The sequence below is a fragment of the Physcomitrium patens genome, chromosome 6, assembly GCF_059467195.1.
Source record: "Physcomitrium patens ecotype Gransden chromosome 6, ASM5946719v1, whole genome shotgun sequence".
Classification (NCBI taxonomy): Eukaryota; Viridiplantae; Streptophyta; class Bryopsida; order Funariales; family Funariaceae; genus Physcomitrium; species Physcomitrium patens.
In genome coordinates this window covers 2,306,469-2,321,040 of record NC_143415.1, presented here as the reverse complement: position 1 = coordinate 2,321,040, position 14,572 = coordinate 2,306,469, and the positions used below count along the sequence as shown (strand labels likewise).

General features: G+C 30.2%; 1 protein-coding gene across 5 annotated transcripts; it reads left to right on the top strand.

Annotated features, from left to right (window-relative positions):
• The first annotated feature begins 9,582 nt into the window (after positions 1-9,582).
• Positions 9,583-14,470, top strand: LOC112283166 (homeobox protein knotted-1-like 2). 5 transcript variants are annotated; one of them, XM_024521551.3, is made up of 10 exons: positions 9,593-9,840; positions 10,145-10,310; positions 10,479-10,546; positions 10,755-11,520; positions 12,127-12,381; positions 12,566-12,686; positions 12,794-12,996; positions 13,227-13,358; positions 13,680-13,822; positions 14,117-14,470. In XM_024521551.3, the coding sequence occupies exons 4-10, from the start codon at positions 10,822-10,824 to the stop codon at positions 14,121-14,123; spliced, it is 1,560 nt and encodes a 519-aa protein (XP_024377319.1). In that variant the 5' UTR covers positions 9,593-9,840; positions 10,145-10,310; positions 10,479-10,546; positions 10,755-10,821; the 3' UTR covers positions 14,124-14,470. The 5 variants fall into 5 exon arrangements, with proteins under 5 accessions (XP_090107033.1, XP_024377319.1, XP_024377318.1 ...); XM_024521550.3 differs by having other exon boundaries at positions 9,946-10,310; XM_090250905.1 differs by having other exon boundaries at positions 9,593-10,310.
• The last annotated feature ends 102 nt before the right edge of the window (positions 14,471-14,572 follow it).

Sequence of the window (14,572 nt, the reverse complement as noted above, 5' to 3'; positions counted from 1 at the left end):
ATATACCTAATTAGAGATAGAAGGCTTTTATATATATATTCAATGGCACCTTCATCAAATTTATTATAGTCTTCTTATTGATGATATTAAATATAATTTTTTTTGCCAATGTCAAAAAAATTACATCTAAAGCCTAACAATCTAATAAATTTCAATCTTCTAACTTCATTGCAAATTTCTTGGTACCAGCCAATGATTTGTGAAGCTTCTTTTGATATAAATGCTCTTCAATTTGCATCTTCTAATAACTAAAATTCTTTCCATCAAATTTATTATTATTTTTTTTTTATTTGATGCCATTTTTTTTATTCAAATACTCAAATCAATATTTTCAAAATTACAATATCAATAAATTTATATAAAGAAATATAAGATTTATCACCTATTATATACTTAGATTATAGAAATAAAAAATCAAGCTTTGATATTATTTATTTAAAATTCACCTTTATAATATAATGAAAAAGGTATCAAAAAAGTGATTAACAAAATAAAATCAAAGTAAGAAATTATCAAATCTATAATAATAGAATTTTATATGAAGCAAGATTATTTTAAAGAAAAAAAACCTACTACGTTTAAAAGAAAAAAAATCTTAAATTTCTTTTGAAGGCTCTTGTGCTAAAAACCTCTACAAAAGGTGTTTCTTCTTGATCTTACTTGTTAATCATCCAACAAGACTGCCATAAGCTTATAAAAGACAAAAACTTGATATAAGCAAATAAATAAGTGAGACTTTTTTTAAAATAAGATGAAAAAATAGAAATAAGAAAGTATGAATATTATAAAGAAATTACAATGGCTATTGTCAAAAGACAAGAAAACTAGAGATACTTGAGACTAGATTAGAAAAGTAAAGAAGACTTCATTCTTACCTCTATGTATATTATGTAACTAAGAGCTATATAGTGACATTGTATACAACCTCCAACACATGTATAATTTGAAAGATATGTGTCTTAACTTGCGAGATAAGTTTTTTATATGTACACCACATAGTTAGCTTATATCACAAGTTATCAATATGTGTGACATATAGCTAACTTATTGGTCAAGTATTCATCCTTTCAATCACCTATAGACATGTTTAAAGCTTTATAAAGCTTTTCCATTAATAATATTTCATTTCAAAGTGAAAAAACCACCTTGTTATTTAATTATTCTTCAGGCCTTTATAACATCTTTCAAACAAAACATTTGTGATACCATGAGAAGTTGTTTCAATAAAATCATCAAATATCGAAAGTTTCTTCTAAAGTTATGATATCATATACATTATATCTTGCCATCTATCTAAAAAAAACATGTTGTTTTTAAAGATCTTGATTTCTATTATATTATCTTGAAGATTGTGATAATTACAATACCTCATTTGATAAGTTAGCAAATGATAGCTCTTAAGTTGAATCTATTGGCTATTAGTTTTTTTATCTTGTTAGCATTACTAATGCAAAGAAATTACAATGAAAGATAAAAGATAGAATATAATCTTTATTGAATATCATTTCTTTTATAACAAAGATTTATTTGATTCTTTATATTGATTTTAATGGATATTATTGATAGAAAGCTTTGATATTTTTTATTGTATTTATAAGATTTTTTTTTCTCCTATGTATATTTATTAGTAATATATCCATAATTATGAATAAAATATTCCAATCTAAATTTGTACCACCTTGAACTTAAGACTTCATCCACTTTAAATTCTTGATAAATGCCACTCCTTCTTGTATAAGAAGTAATGGCATTTATCTTCTTTCTAAGATATTCATTATCTTATATGGCTCAAAAGAACTTACATAAAATATTAAATGAATTCTCATAGACTCCAATAGATGTAAACAATAAGAAACTAGATTAATTTGTTCACACATAAAAAATGGTCCAAGTCTATGGTAATTCAATTTGTTATAAAGAAAATTAGTCTTGATATTACAATGAAATAACCATATCTTATTGCCACCATAGAATTGAAGTTGTTTCTTGCTATAGCCATCTAAATTGAGCTTTTTTCGTTCTTAAATTTTTTTTTAATTTTAAATTGATTGTTATATACAACTCAGATAAACAATTTATCAAATCTTTTTTCTCAAAATTATTAACTTTTAAAAAGTCAAAAATATCAAGTTATAGATGATAAACATAATTAGAAAAAAAAGAATATTTATTGAGTAGAAGAATGTACCATATTATTATAAAAAAACTTTGTCAATGGTAAAAAAAAATTATCCAATCATCTTATTGGTAGTTGATGGAATACCTCAAATATTTCTCTAAAACTTGATTAATTTACTCCATTTGCCTATTAGTTTGAAAATAAAAAGTCAAAAATAGTTTTATGTTCACCATTAGAATTTTGAAAAGAATCTTTCAAAATCTTCATACAAATTGAGTCCCCCTATCTAATATAATATCTTTAGATAATCTATGATAATGTTAGATGTTATTAAAGAAAATCTTAGATATTTCTTTACTTGTGATAGATTTTGTGCATAGTACAAAATATGCTATTTTGATGAAACGATCTTTTATCATAAAAATAGAATCATAAAAATCTAAAATTAGAAGATTTGAAATAAAATCCATAGAAATAGAAGACTATGGTTTTTTTGAAATAGATAATAGCTAAAAAAGTCTATAAGGTCAATAATAAGGAATTTTTGAACTTGAACAAAAATCACATGATTTTACAAAAATATTCACTATTTTTTATATTTGAACTCATGAAAAAATCTTTAAATACTAGCTCCAAAGTTTTATTATATCTAAAATATTTTATTTTTAGAAAATCATGTCAAGCTTAAAAAATATGTAATTATATTTTATTTTAAAAATTTATAAGTGGTTTTAAAAATATAATAGATTACTCTTGAATTCAAACTTAAAATTATCATAAGACTTAGAAGTATTATTTTTAATATCTTAAACAAGTAGATCAAAAGATATATTTGATTGAAATTACTTGAAAAATATTGAATCAAAAATTAATGTTGATTTCATTGCTCAAAGATGGAAATGCTCTAACTTCAAGAAAGTTGTTTTTTATTAAGAAAAAATTTAGATTAATCAATTTTTAGGTAATGATATTATTCCTAAAATAAACTTATATTTACAATTTTTTTTATTATAGATCTTATAATTGATATTGATTGTTAAATATTTCTTAGAATAAAAAAATCATTTGATAGAATTTGTCATTTGTTCTTAATTATAATAATATGGTACTCAAAGCCAAGTCCATTGTATTTGTTTCTACAAAAAATGTCTTAGAAAATTCAACATGATACAAGATTGGTGCAAAAATAAATGCTATCTTTAAGGCTTCAAAAGATAGTCTAATTTCTTTTCTCTACTCATGTTTGTCTTTACATGTCAAATGTATAAGTGAAGTTGCAACTTGAAAAAAGTTTTTGATGAAGATTTAATAATAAGTGATAAATTCTTAATTTTTTAATTATTTTTTAAACCTTCTAATCTATAATAGTTTAAACTTTTGAAAAATCCATCATAAGACTATCATTTGAAATGATGTATTCTAAAAAATTGACTTAAGTAGTATAAAATATATATTTTTTTATTTTGGAATATAATCCTATATTTTTTAATTTTTGTAATATATGATGAATATGAAGTTTATATTCTTATATATTTTTAAAATAAATTAAATATCATCTAAATAACAAAAAATAAAGTTATCTAAAAATTCTCAAAAAATATCATTAATAAAATGTTGAAAAGCAATCGAGATATTTGTGAGTTTAAAAGGCATGACATTGTATTCAAAATTTTGATACTTGATTCAAAATTTTATCTTTTATTCATCTCTTTTTTGATGTACATGAAGTTGTATGCTCTTCATAGATCTATTTTAATATAGATCAATTGAACAATCATAAAAGCAATGCTTTGTAAGGATATTTACATTCTTCTTCTCAAAAAATTCTTGATAATCTTAATATTGACTAGAAATACCACTTGAAGTCTTTTCACTATTAGAAATAAGTGTGGCATATATATTATAAGGTGATCTTTCTTTTGCAATATGTAAGAAAGCTCTTATATCTACAAATATGGATTTGCTTATATTAAACTATCTATAACTTTTACATAAATAGATTTAGTATTATATTTCAAAAAAGATTAATAATATGTGATATAATTTTAGTATTATTATAAATATAATTTCAATTGAATTTGGCAATATCATTGAATATGTTTTTTTTAAAGATGCTATATAGGCTAGGACTTGAATCTTCTATAAACTCAAAATCTTTTTGTATTTTAAAACAATGATATTAAAGATCAATCTAAAATATATTATAAATTATGCATTTGTCAAAATTAAATCTTTCTAAATCTTTAAGATTGGTAAAAATGTAGCTCTAATTTGAAAAGGTATATGTCTACAAATCTATAAAGTCTAAATTTAATTTAAAAAATAGATACAAAAACTTATCCATGTATGCTTTAATACTATAGTTAGATAATTAATTAAATTAAAAAAAATTGATAAATTTTATTAATTTAAGTAATATAAGAATTAATTGAAGTACTAAAATTGAGCAAGTATAGTATTATTTTTTTAGTTTGGTTCTAATTGATGATTTTGATGTTAAAAAGATATTTATGTACTAATTTTTTTTTATTGAGATATTTTTTAGAAAATGAAAGATTAATATTATAGAATAATTGAAATTCATTAAAATAGTAAAGTTTATATTTCTAACTAATGGAAATTTTTGACATCTAATAGTATAGATTCTCTTTTTTCAATGGATCTTTCAACCATATTATAACATAATTTTTTTTTAGATTTGAAATTAAATTGATGATTAATATTAATAATTTTTATTTATTTTTCTCTTATATTATAAATTTGATCATTAATAAAGTAGTTGATGACATGAATATCTTTCAAAAAAGGTCGACCAATATAAATTTTATAATTGAATAACTTATCTTTATTTTTAATCACTATAAATCTCATCTTGTATAAAGTTCTATGAATGTAGATAGTAGCATTATAGATTAGGCCTAATATGTAAACAATATATCTATTTGCTATCTTGATATTAAATAAAAAAGATACTAGAAGAAGAAGTCAAAGACATTGTACATCTTTTAAATAAAATTATTGATATAAGAATCTCCATTGGATAAATTTTTGGTATTTTCTTTACTATTAATATAAATTATAATGATAGAAAGGTGGCAATCTGAAGTAATTGTAGCAGCCATCAAAATTGGATTTGTATGAATGCATATATAAGATATAGGTGATTTTGTAAGAATTCTTCTACTATAGAGGTAAGGTTGATAAATTTGTATATGATAAGAGTGATCAATATGTCTTGTATGTTATCAATGAGGCACTAGAAAAATTCTTGATGGTAAAGTTTGCATTCTAAATTTAATAGTATAGAATATTGTTGGCACATCAAAGTGAGTAAGTACATGCTTGTAATTTTTTCTATCATATCATTATAGAATTTATTTATAATCTAATTATATATAGGTATTTTTGGCAAGGAAATAACTAAATTTAGGCTTTTTGTTTTAAGTATAAGGCTAACATAGCAAAAATTAATAGCATTGACCAAGTAAAAATCCAATATCAAGGTAATTTATTCTTTGTAGAAAATATTATTAAAGAAAGTATTTAGTTTTAGATTTCAAAATAAAATATACATACAGATATAATAGTTAAAAGACTTGTATAATATACATAAAAATTATTAGCATTATAAATTTTTGCATTATAAATAGAATTAAGTTTGTTTGTGTGATGATACTATTGCAAAAATCCATGATTTAAAAAAAAAAAATGTGATTCTAAATCTTTTGTATTGAGTTATTTGATTTGAAAAGCATTGTAGCTAAATATGGCCAATTTTGTTATAGACATGATATAATTTGCATAAAGTATTAAATAAAAGATTGATGGAAGTTCAGCATTGTTTAAATAATTTATTTTGGCTTGTTTTGCAAAGTATAAGGCATTGAATAAGGCATCTTATTAAAGGCCAAAAATGGAAATGCATATTTATTTAAATAATCTTACTTGAAAGTTACTCATAAAAAATATATTGGTAGATAGAATGTTAAATTTGATTACTAATATCATCATGCATTTGTAGTGAATATAAACGGATTTGGTTGTAAGTTGGTGAAGGTCACAAAACCAAATAAATGCTTGGATATCAATAAAATTATCTTACTACCAAAATTAAAAGATAAGTAATATATCATCAAAGAAGTTTATTATTTTATCATATTGTATGTTATAAATTATTTGTGATTTTGAATAACTTGAAGGTTGTTTTTGAATAACTTGAGCTCAGCACCTTTGTAGATTTTGCCATTAAGATCAATAGCATTACAAAGGCTATAAACAAGAGTAGTTGGTCACATACCATTTTTTTATTTAGATATTTTGGTCTTTTGGATAAAGTTAGATGGCACACTAATAATTAAATTTTATTATATCTATAAAAGAAGATGTATAGAAGATCTTAAATAAATTTGTTTAGATAGAATAGATTTTCAATTAACTTTGGAATAAGAATGAAATGCTCTTGTAAGGTTCGCCATTGAAAAAATCAATTGTATTTACAAAACATGTGGTAGTACAAAAGATGCCAAAGGTTCTTTTATGTAGTTGGTGATATTGCATTTAGGATTTTGGTGGTCAAGAATAGCTTCAAAATTACAAGTACAAGCATAACTGTATGGATAACTCTTACTTTATTTTAGATATAAATTTGAAATCAGTTATTTATGCATTTATTGCAATTAGAATTATGGATGTTAAAGTTTAAATTTAAAGCATAGTTGCCAAATGTTAAATTTTAATTTTACATTGATTAGATAGTAATTTGGACTATAAAAATATATATATGTTAGTAATATATGATTCCAAAATAATAATAATAAAAAAAAACTTATTTCTAAAAGATCTATAAGTTCAAATTATAATACTTTGAATACAAGCAAGTCTAAAATTTGATGGATTTGAAGTCTTTTTGTGGACTTAGCTTTAATTTGGAGACCATTTGTTTTCACTTCAAATCAATATTAAGTGATAAGTCTTCTTATCAAATATCAATTTAATCTTCTTTGCATCAAAATTGACAAGTTATAAGCTGAATTTACATTAAGAAAAGAATTGTACTAACTACTAGTATGAATTAGACTTCATACAACTCAACTTTAATAGTGGCTATGAAAACTAGACTTATATTTAAACAATCTAGAAGAGAGACAAAGTAGAAAGCCACAAAATAGCCTATATTCATAAACAATTTGATTTAGTTCTTATGTAATTTAGATACTTCTAGCCTATCTTTTACTACTTAAATCTTATTGGTTTGGATATTTTTATTGAGTTATTTTTTTCAAATACCCTTAGTTAATATAGCTAATTAATAAGACTAGACATGTTATTTTGAATACTTAAAAAAAAAATGACTGAGTATATTAATATTAATTTTAAAAATAAAAAATATTGAATTTAAATCTGATGACCTTATATCAAAATAATTTTTTTAAACTCAGAATATTAACAAAAAGATAATATTATATTAATTGATATATTTAAATATATATTAAATTTTAAATATATAAGAATCTTAGATTTTTTAAAGTGATAAATATATAATACTTTAATTATTAGTTATACAAAGTAAAAAAAAATCTAAGAAGCATGATAATGAGAATGTAATTATAAAGGTTAAAAATTAAAAAATTAAAAAATACAAAATATAAAAATTTTCTTTCAAATTTTTATATATATATATATACATGTGTGAATAAAAAGTGCTAATATGTCTTATATTTTATTTAAACAGCCATTAATAATTTAGAATTAATCAAAAACATATAAAATTTAAAATAGATTTTAAATTTATTATCATAAAAAATATAAATTAGAATGTTTCATCAAAATATATGTTAAAGTATATGAATAATTATTAGTTTGTTGAAAAAATACACTAATTATGTACAAGTTTAAAACAGATTAAAAATCAATATTTTGGCTAATTTTTGTTCAAATTTATAATTCTAATAAGAATAGAATAAAGCATAAATGCACAAAAATAATTTCATAATTACTGAAAAATCCTAAAAAATACATAATATAATAATATTTATCATAATTAATTTAATAATAATAATGATGTAAAAATAAAAAATAAAAAATTTATATATACATATACACCAATACTAGTTTTTTAAAAGTAATAAAACATAATAGTCTTATGTTTAAATATATTTAATAAATAAAGTATAATATATATATATATATTTCATTTAATAGAACCAAGTAATAAGATACATATCTTAGAAGTGGATTCAATTAGATTATATAGTATCCTTAAACATAGATGTGCTCAATCAAGGCTAAATTAAAATTTAAACTCTCAAAAAAAAAAAAAAATAGTGCAAATTGATGCATAAGAGAAACAATTTTAAGTTTTAATGAAATGAATTATTTTTCTAATTGGATAGGACTTAGAATCATGAAAATACAATTAATATTTTTTAATATAAAAGTATCTTTATCTTTTGATTGAGACAACTAGAAATAACACAAAGGTCCAAATTACTCATTATTATAGAAAATAGGCTAGTACAGTTTTATTTTATTTGTTAAAAACGTAAAAATATATAAAGACTAAATACAAACAATAAAATGATGATAATAATAATGTGTTGATTTTTTTAGTTTTAAGAAAAACAAAACATGTTATGTTAAGACTTTTTGAAAATGTATTACTAAATAAATTATTTCTTCTTCTATTTCTACAAACACAATATGGTTTGGCTACTATTTAAATCTAATTATTGATGATTTTGTATGTTTATAATTAAAAAAAAACCAAAAGGTGCCTATTTGACCATTACAAAGTATATAGCTATTAACTGGAGCAATGAAATCACTATAGTAGTGATGAAGGACATGATTGAAAGTGATTTAATGATAGAGTAATGCCATCTTAAAATCTCAAACACAAATAGAACCTCTTTCATAACCTAAAGACAAGCAAATGAATAATATTAATATAGAAGAAATATTATGATGTGTCACATGACAATGAATAGATCTAGAAGATTGGATAGTTAAGAACTTCACTGTAGCATGGCATACACAAGATTGGATGAAACATGGCAACTGTGTAAGAGGGAGGGAAGGAGAAGGGAAAGGGAGAAAGAAAGGGCCTCAACACAACAACAACACAATGCACGGAGGAGACAAGGGAAGAAGGAGGCCGGGCAGGTAAGCAGAGGAGGCGAGGAGGGAGGGAGTAAGTGAGTGAGTATGTATTGTGGTAGTGTTGGTGTTGGGCTCGGCGGGGGGGGGGGGGGGGGGGTGCGATTGGGATGGGACAGGAGGGGGCGGGGGCAACAGTGGCTCGCTAGGGGAGGAGTGGCCAGGGGTAAGGGGGCTGTCTTAATCGAAGAACTTTCAAGCCCGCCGCGGGGCCAGAGTAGCAGCCCCCTCCCCTCCTTCCTAATGCAGCTGTGCGCTGCTGCTGCTGCTGGCTGGCTGCCCTGCCCTTCCCTGGCACCATATTCAATGCATTTTCCCCCCTGTCAACTCATCGCAACGTCTGCATCTCATCGCGTGCCCCTCTCCCCCATAAGTCATGGACATTGTCGCCTTCCTGCTCACTACCCTGCCCCTCGCTTCCCCTTCCTCATCCTCCTCCTGCCTTCCCTCCTCTTCCCTCTGCCTCCTTTCCTTCTTCCGCCCTCTCTCGCTGCAGCTCTCGTCGCTCTTGCCCTTGAAGCACAATTCAACGCCGGGGCTATTCTCCCGAACCCGTCGCCTCCCAGGTACGACATATATATACATATATATTCCTCCGTGGTTTTTATCCGCGACTGCTCATGGATTAATCGCGCTAGGTCGCGTGTTGAATTCCTCCATCTTGCGCGCAGTTTCTTGGACTGTGTGCTGGTGAGTCGGCGAAGGGCGACGTACCCTGACAGAGACGTTAGTTCAGTTGCAGTATGCGTTGGTACAGCTTTGATGTGATAAAAAGATGCAGCCTCATTGCGGTGTTCTTGATTTTGCGATGAATGGAACGAAGTTAATTGACGGTTTGAAGGGCTTGTCTGCCGGGCTTGCTTCACTCAGTAGTGATCTCTCCCTACTTCATCGACGCCGAATGCTCATGAGCGCGTGCGATGGAAACAAGACACACAGACCGTTAAGATTCTCAGAGCTAAGTTTCACTGTGATCACTAATTGTGACTGCATCACGGCGCATATTTTTCTGTGGAGCGTAATACCTTATCATAAGGTTACGTACCATTCAGCCCTTCATTGTTGGTCTTGACGTTTTAGTCATTGTGTTGATTTGAACGAGACGCATGTACGCAAGCCAGATCTTACGTAAATCAAGATCGGCTATCTATGTCACAGTTGAGGTTGCTACGATGAGCTGACACATAGCGCATTTGGCATTCAGATTTTAAAGAACAGAGGAGCAATCAAGAACCTTCTGTATTTTATGGAGATTATCGAATATATTTAACGGTATTGAATAATCTTGCTCTAATAAACTGTGTTAACTAATCTGATTCAAGTGATATGATCACAGACAGTATGCATAAAGCAGATCATCATAAAAAATTCCGTGCAAATCCTGAAGTGTAAATCACCTTCACATTTTGCTCAAGACGAAAACTATATTGCAGCTTGCTAAATCAGATTCTTCGTGGTTTACTGTGCATCGTATGCACAGGGTTACGGTACTGCAATTGGCAAGTGCTGTAGACTTTCACATTTTGGTTAAAGAGGCGCTTCTAAGTATGACGTTCGACAATGACTTGTCGCAAGACGGGTCTCTCCAGCAGTTTTCTGAGCTTTGGGGCAGTTCACGATTCACACAAAGGCAGAGTTCTCTTGGAGGGGATCATGCAGAACATTATCTAGACCCACGTAACCTGAGGAACCAGCTGGATGGAGCTCCTCTGCCCAAGATTGAGGATGAAGCGAGAAAAGGGAAGGATCATCTGAGGGACTCAGAAGATGAAGATCATCACCGACATCTTCTTGAAAATGAGGGCAGCGATACAAGAGCTTGTGGCCCCCCTACTTGGCTAAGCAGTGCTCTGCTAAGGCAGCAAGCTGATCAATCGCTCGATGGTACTGAAAATTGCCAGAGTGAATCAGAGAAATGGTGTCCTGTTTGTTCAGCCAACGGCCGACAATCGTGTGTTTGCAACACACGAATGCATGCGGGCGACGGTAATGCTACGTCATTTCTAAATCAGAATACGTACACTCATTGGTTATCCATGCAGGGTACTGGCATGCATGGTCCTGGTCATGAACATCGACCAGGCCCCGAACTTGATGGGAAGGATAATGACTTCGGTGTTGATCGGCCGCAGTTTCGAATGGCTACAGAGCTGAATCTTTCAGCGGCACACGGAAGAGATGGACAGAGGTTTCTGGAGTTGCATCCTTCGTTGGGTGGGGCAAGATATGCTGGAGATTATGGCAGGGTAAGTGCTGAACGAGCAATTCGAGGATCATTTGTAAAGTTGAAAATAACGTTTCCTGTTTCCTTAGCCAGGTAATCATCTAGCAAGTTCTAACTGCACTAACTATCCCATTTAGTCTGCAAAGTTTAGCAGAGTAAGTCAATCAACTTATTGAACTAGTGAAAGGTATTACCTACTGTTATAAAACTTCGCGTTTTACTTGGAAGAGAAACCAGTAGTTTCAAAAGAATGGTGCATACAGTGTCTTAGCTGGGGTGACTTGATTTATTCGTTTGAAGACCTGGGTGAGTTCACCGATATCAAGACTGCAGCCAACACCGCAGCAGAACTTCAGAAAAGGATAACATACTTGAGTTAGATTTCGTCTTTTCCATGCATGATAATACGTGCAACCCCTATAAGATGTTGTAAAGTGATTTGCCCCCATTCACTGATCTATTGAGGAGAAGAATTTTATTCAGTTCTGACAAGATGCATGTCATGTTCAACACATAAGGTAACCTGAATGCGTGTAGACACTTTCTAGTTTAGTCATCTCCTTCTAAGGTATGATGTTTTCTTCCGGAATGAATTTCATGAACCATGTGGCATGTCATGTTGCTGCAGACTGATTGGGACGGTGCAAGGCATAAAGCGGAATGGGAGGAGATTAGAAACCGAGCACTGATAGTAAATCATCCCTTGTATCCAGAAATGCTCATGAATCATGCGGCTTGCCTTCGAGTTGGGACCCCTGTTGATCAACTTCCAAGCATTGAAGCCCAATTGGCTCAAGCACCTAATATCATTGAGAAGTACAGAGCTCTCCACGACCAAGTTGACATCACAGAAGACGAGAAAGTGGAGCTTGACCGCTTCATGGTAAAACCTCTACTTTCTGTGCCCCAAATTCTAGGACTACCTTTCGAGCGAACGCACAATCTATAAGAAATCTCTCCCTGCTGGTTATGTGTAGCAACTGCTATGGTACTTGTTTCTAGTTTCATCAAATGTCAGGGTTTCATGAGCTGTGTGATTAAACTATCATCACTTTGACGATTTGCAGACCGAATATACAGCCCTACTGGGTGATTTCAAGGACGTATTGCAACATCATGTCTACACAGACGTAGCAGAAGCAATGATAGGATGCTGGGAGCTGGAACAAGCGCTTCATGCTCTCACTGGTAAGTTGCACACGATTTTGTCGTGACTGGACCAATTTATAACTTGGCCTCATGTTGTATGTGCCTGAAGATGACCAGTAATCGACAGTTCAATGCGCCTGAATTAGGAGTATCTCCGGGAGAAGGATCGGGGGCAACTATGTCAGATGTTGATGATGACCAGGATTATGACAGTGACTATGCCGGTACTGCCTACGACCAAAGCATGGATTATCATGACAGTGGGGGCTATGGTCCTCTTGTGCCAACTGAAACGGAGCGTAGTTTAATGGAGCGGGTGCGCCAGGAGCTCAAGCATGAACTCAAACAGGCAAAAACATACCTCTGGCTAATATCAATTGAGTCCTTTTTGGACTATTATTCCTTCCTATCCAAGTTTAGCATATATATAAATTCACCTAGATTGTCGCATCTCATTACGAAACTGTCGCGAGTTTTCATTGAACGTCAACCGTTTTGGAAAAGGACAGATTACTGTTTCTTGGAGCATAAATAATAGAGTTGAGCGATTTTATTGAATCAGCATCTTGCTGTCTTCAGGGCTACAGATCTAAAATAGAGGACGTTCGTGAGGAAATTTTGCGCAAACGGAGGGCTGGGAAGTTGCCTGAGGGCACTACAACTGTCCTCAAGGCGTGGTGGCAAGCACATTCGAAATGGCCCTACCCAACGGTAAGTACCAATTAACCTCTGCTATATGCATACATCGAAATTGGTTTATATATATTTTTTTTCTTGGTGATTTACATCAATAAATACTCAAGCTTGGAAGGATGAGATTTTGCGAATAACCTCGTTGAGGAAAAATTAAAAATTGTAAGGGGTCATATGCTTATTAATGATCAACGTTATTTAACTGTGGAATTTGCACCTCTAAATTATTGTTTTCAGACTGCATAACCGGTAGACTCTTCTGAATGCGTGGCTTATGACGTTTCTAGCATATCATCAAAACGCCCAGTAACATTTTGTTCCGGGACACAATGCAATCAGGAGGATGAGAAAGAACAATTAATACAGGAGACAGGATTGGAGCTCAAGCAAGTCAACAACTGGTTTATAAACCAGCGAAAGCGAAACTGGCATAGCAACCCCCTCGTATCCTCATCAGATATGAAGAATAAAGTACGAAAGAGGTAATTGGATCGGCAAAGTCTTTTCTGTAATCTTGTGTACTTCTGTCTCTTTTTATCATCCAGTACTGATCAACGCGTCGAATTTTTGCTCGTCTCGAGCAGCCTGAATTGTCTTTCACAATGTTGAACTGTTCTACCGTGAACAGTAAATTGGCATTCTTTTAGACTGATGTTTCTGTTTGAAAGAACGTGAGAATTCCGGCAGCATGTCAACTTTCCCTAAAACTTAAGTAGACGTAGTTTCTTTTACAGCGTCAATAGAACCTGACAATTACGTTTGCCTGATGTATGTAGCTGGTGATGACGTAAGATCATGATTGAGCAACAGCGGGGAGAGGCTTTTGATGTTTCGGTGGTCAAAGCTATTTGGGATCCACAGAGCACTTAGAATTGGCTGAATAGAATGGTCAATCTGGACATTGTGGAAGTGCTCACTTTTGAAAATAGAATGATTTAATAACTAAAAATATGAGCTAGAGATGACCTTGAGGTGCTCTTTCTCAGCCACTTTCAAGAGTATGCTAGTGTGTTCTGCGTCTAGTACAAGATGTGAAGCCGTTCTTCAAAAATTCTTGATTCAAGAACGAAACTGGATGCACCAATCAGTGGCCCCGGCTATTATTTGAAATCCAAACTATATCTTCAACACTGATGTGCCATGATGGTGACATGAGGGTATCAAGTGCACTGTAAAATTCTTTTCCAGACCGTGGTTGATCTAGTTACAGTTCGAACTAAAACTTTCAGCAG

What these genes read in the sequence shown, in the direction of transcription:
- LOC112283166 (XM_024521551.3), top strand. Translation starts at nt 10,822, where the DNA reads ATGACGTTCGACAATGACTTGTCGCAAGACGGGTCTCTCCAGCAGTTT. An exon ending in ATGCTGGAGATTATGGCAGG is followed by an intron (nt 11,521 to 12,126) that starts GTAAGTGCTGAA and finishes ATGTTGCTGCAG; the next exon opens with ACTGATTGGGACGGTGCAAG. An exon ending in TGGAGCTTGACCGCTTCATG is followed by an intron (nt 12,382 to 12,565) that starts GTAAAACCTCTA and finishes GACGATTTGCAG; the next exon opens with ACCGAATATACAGCCCTACT.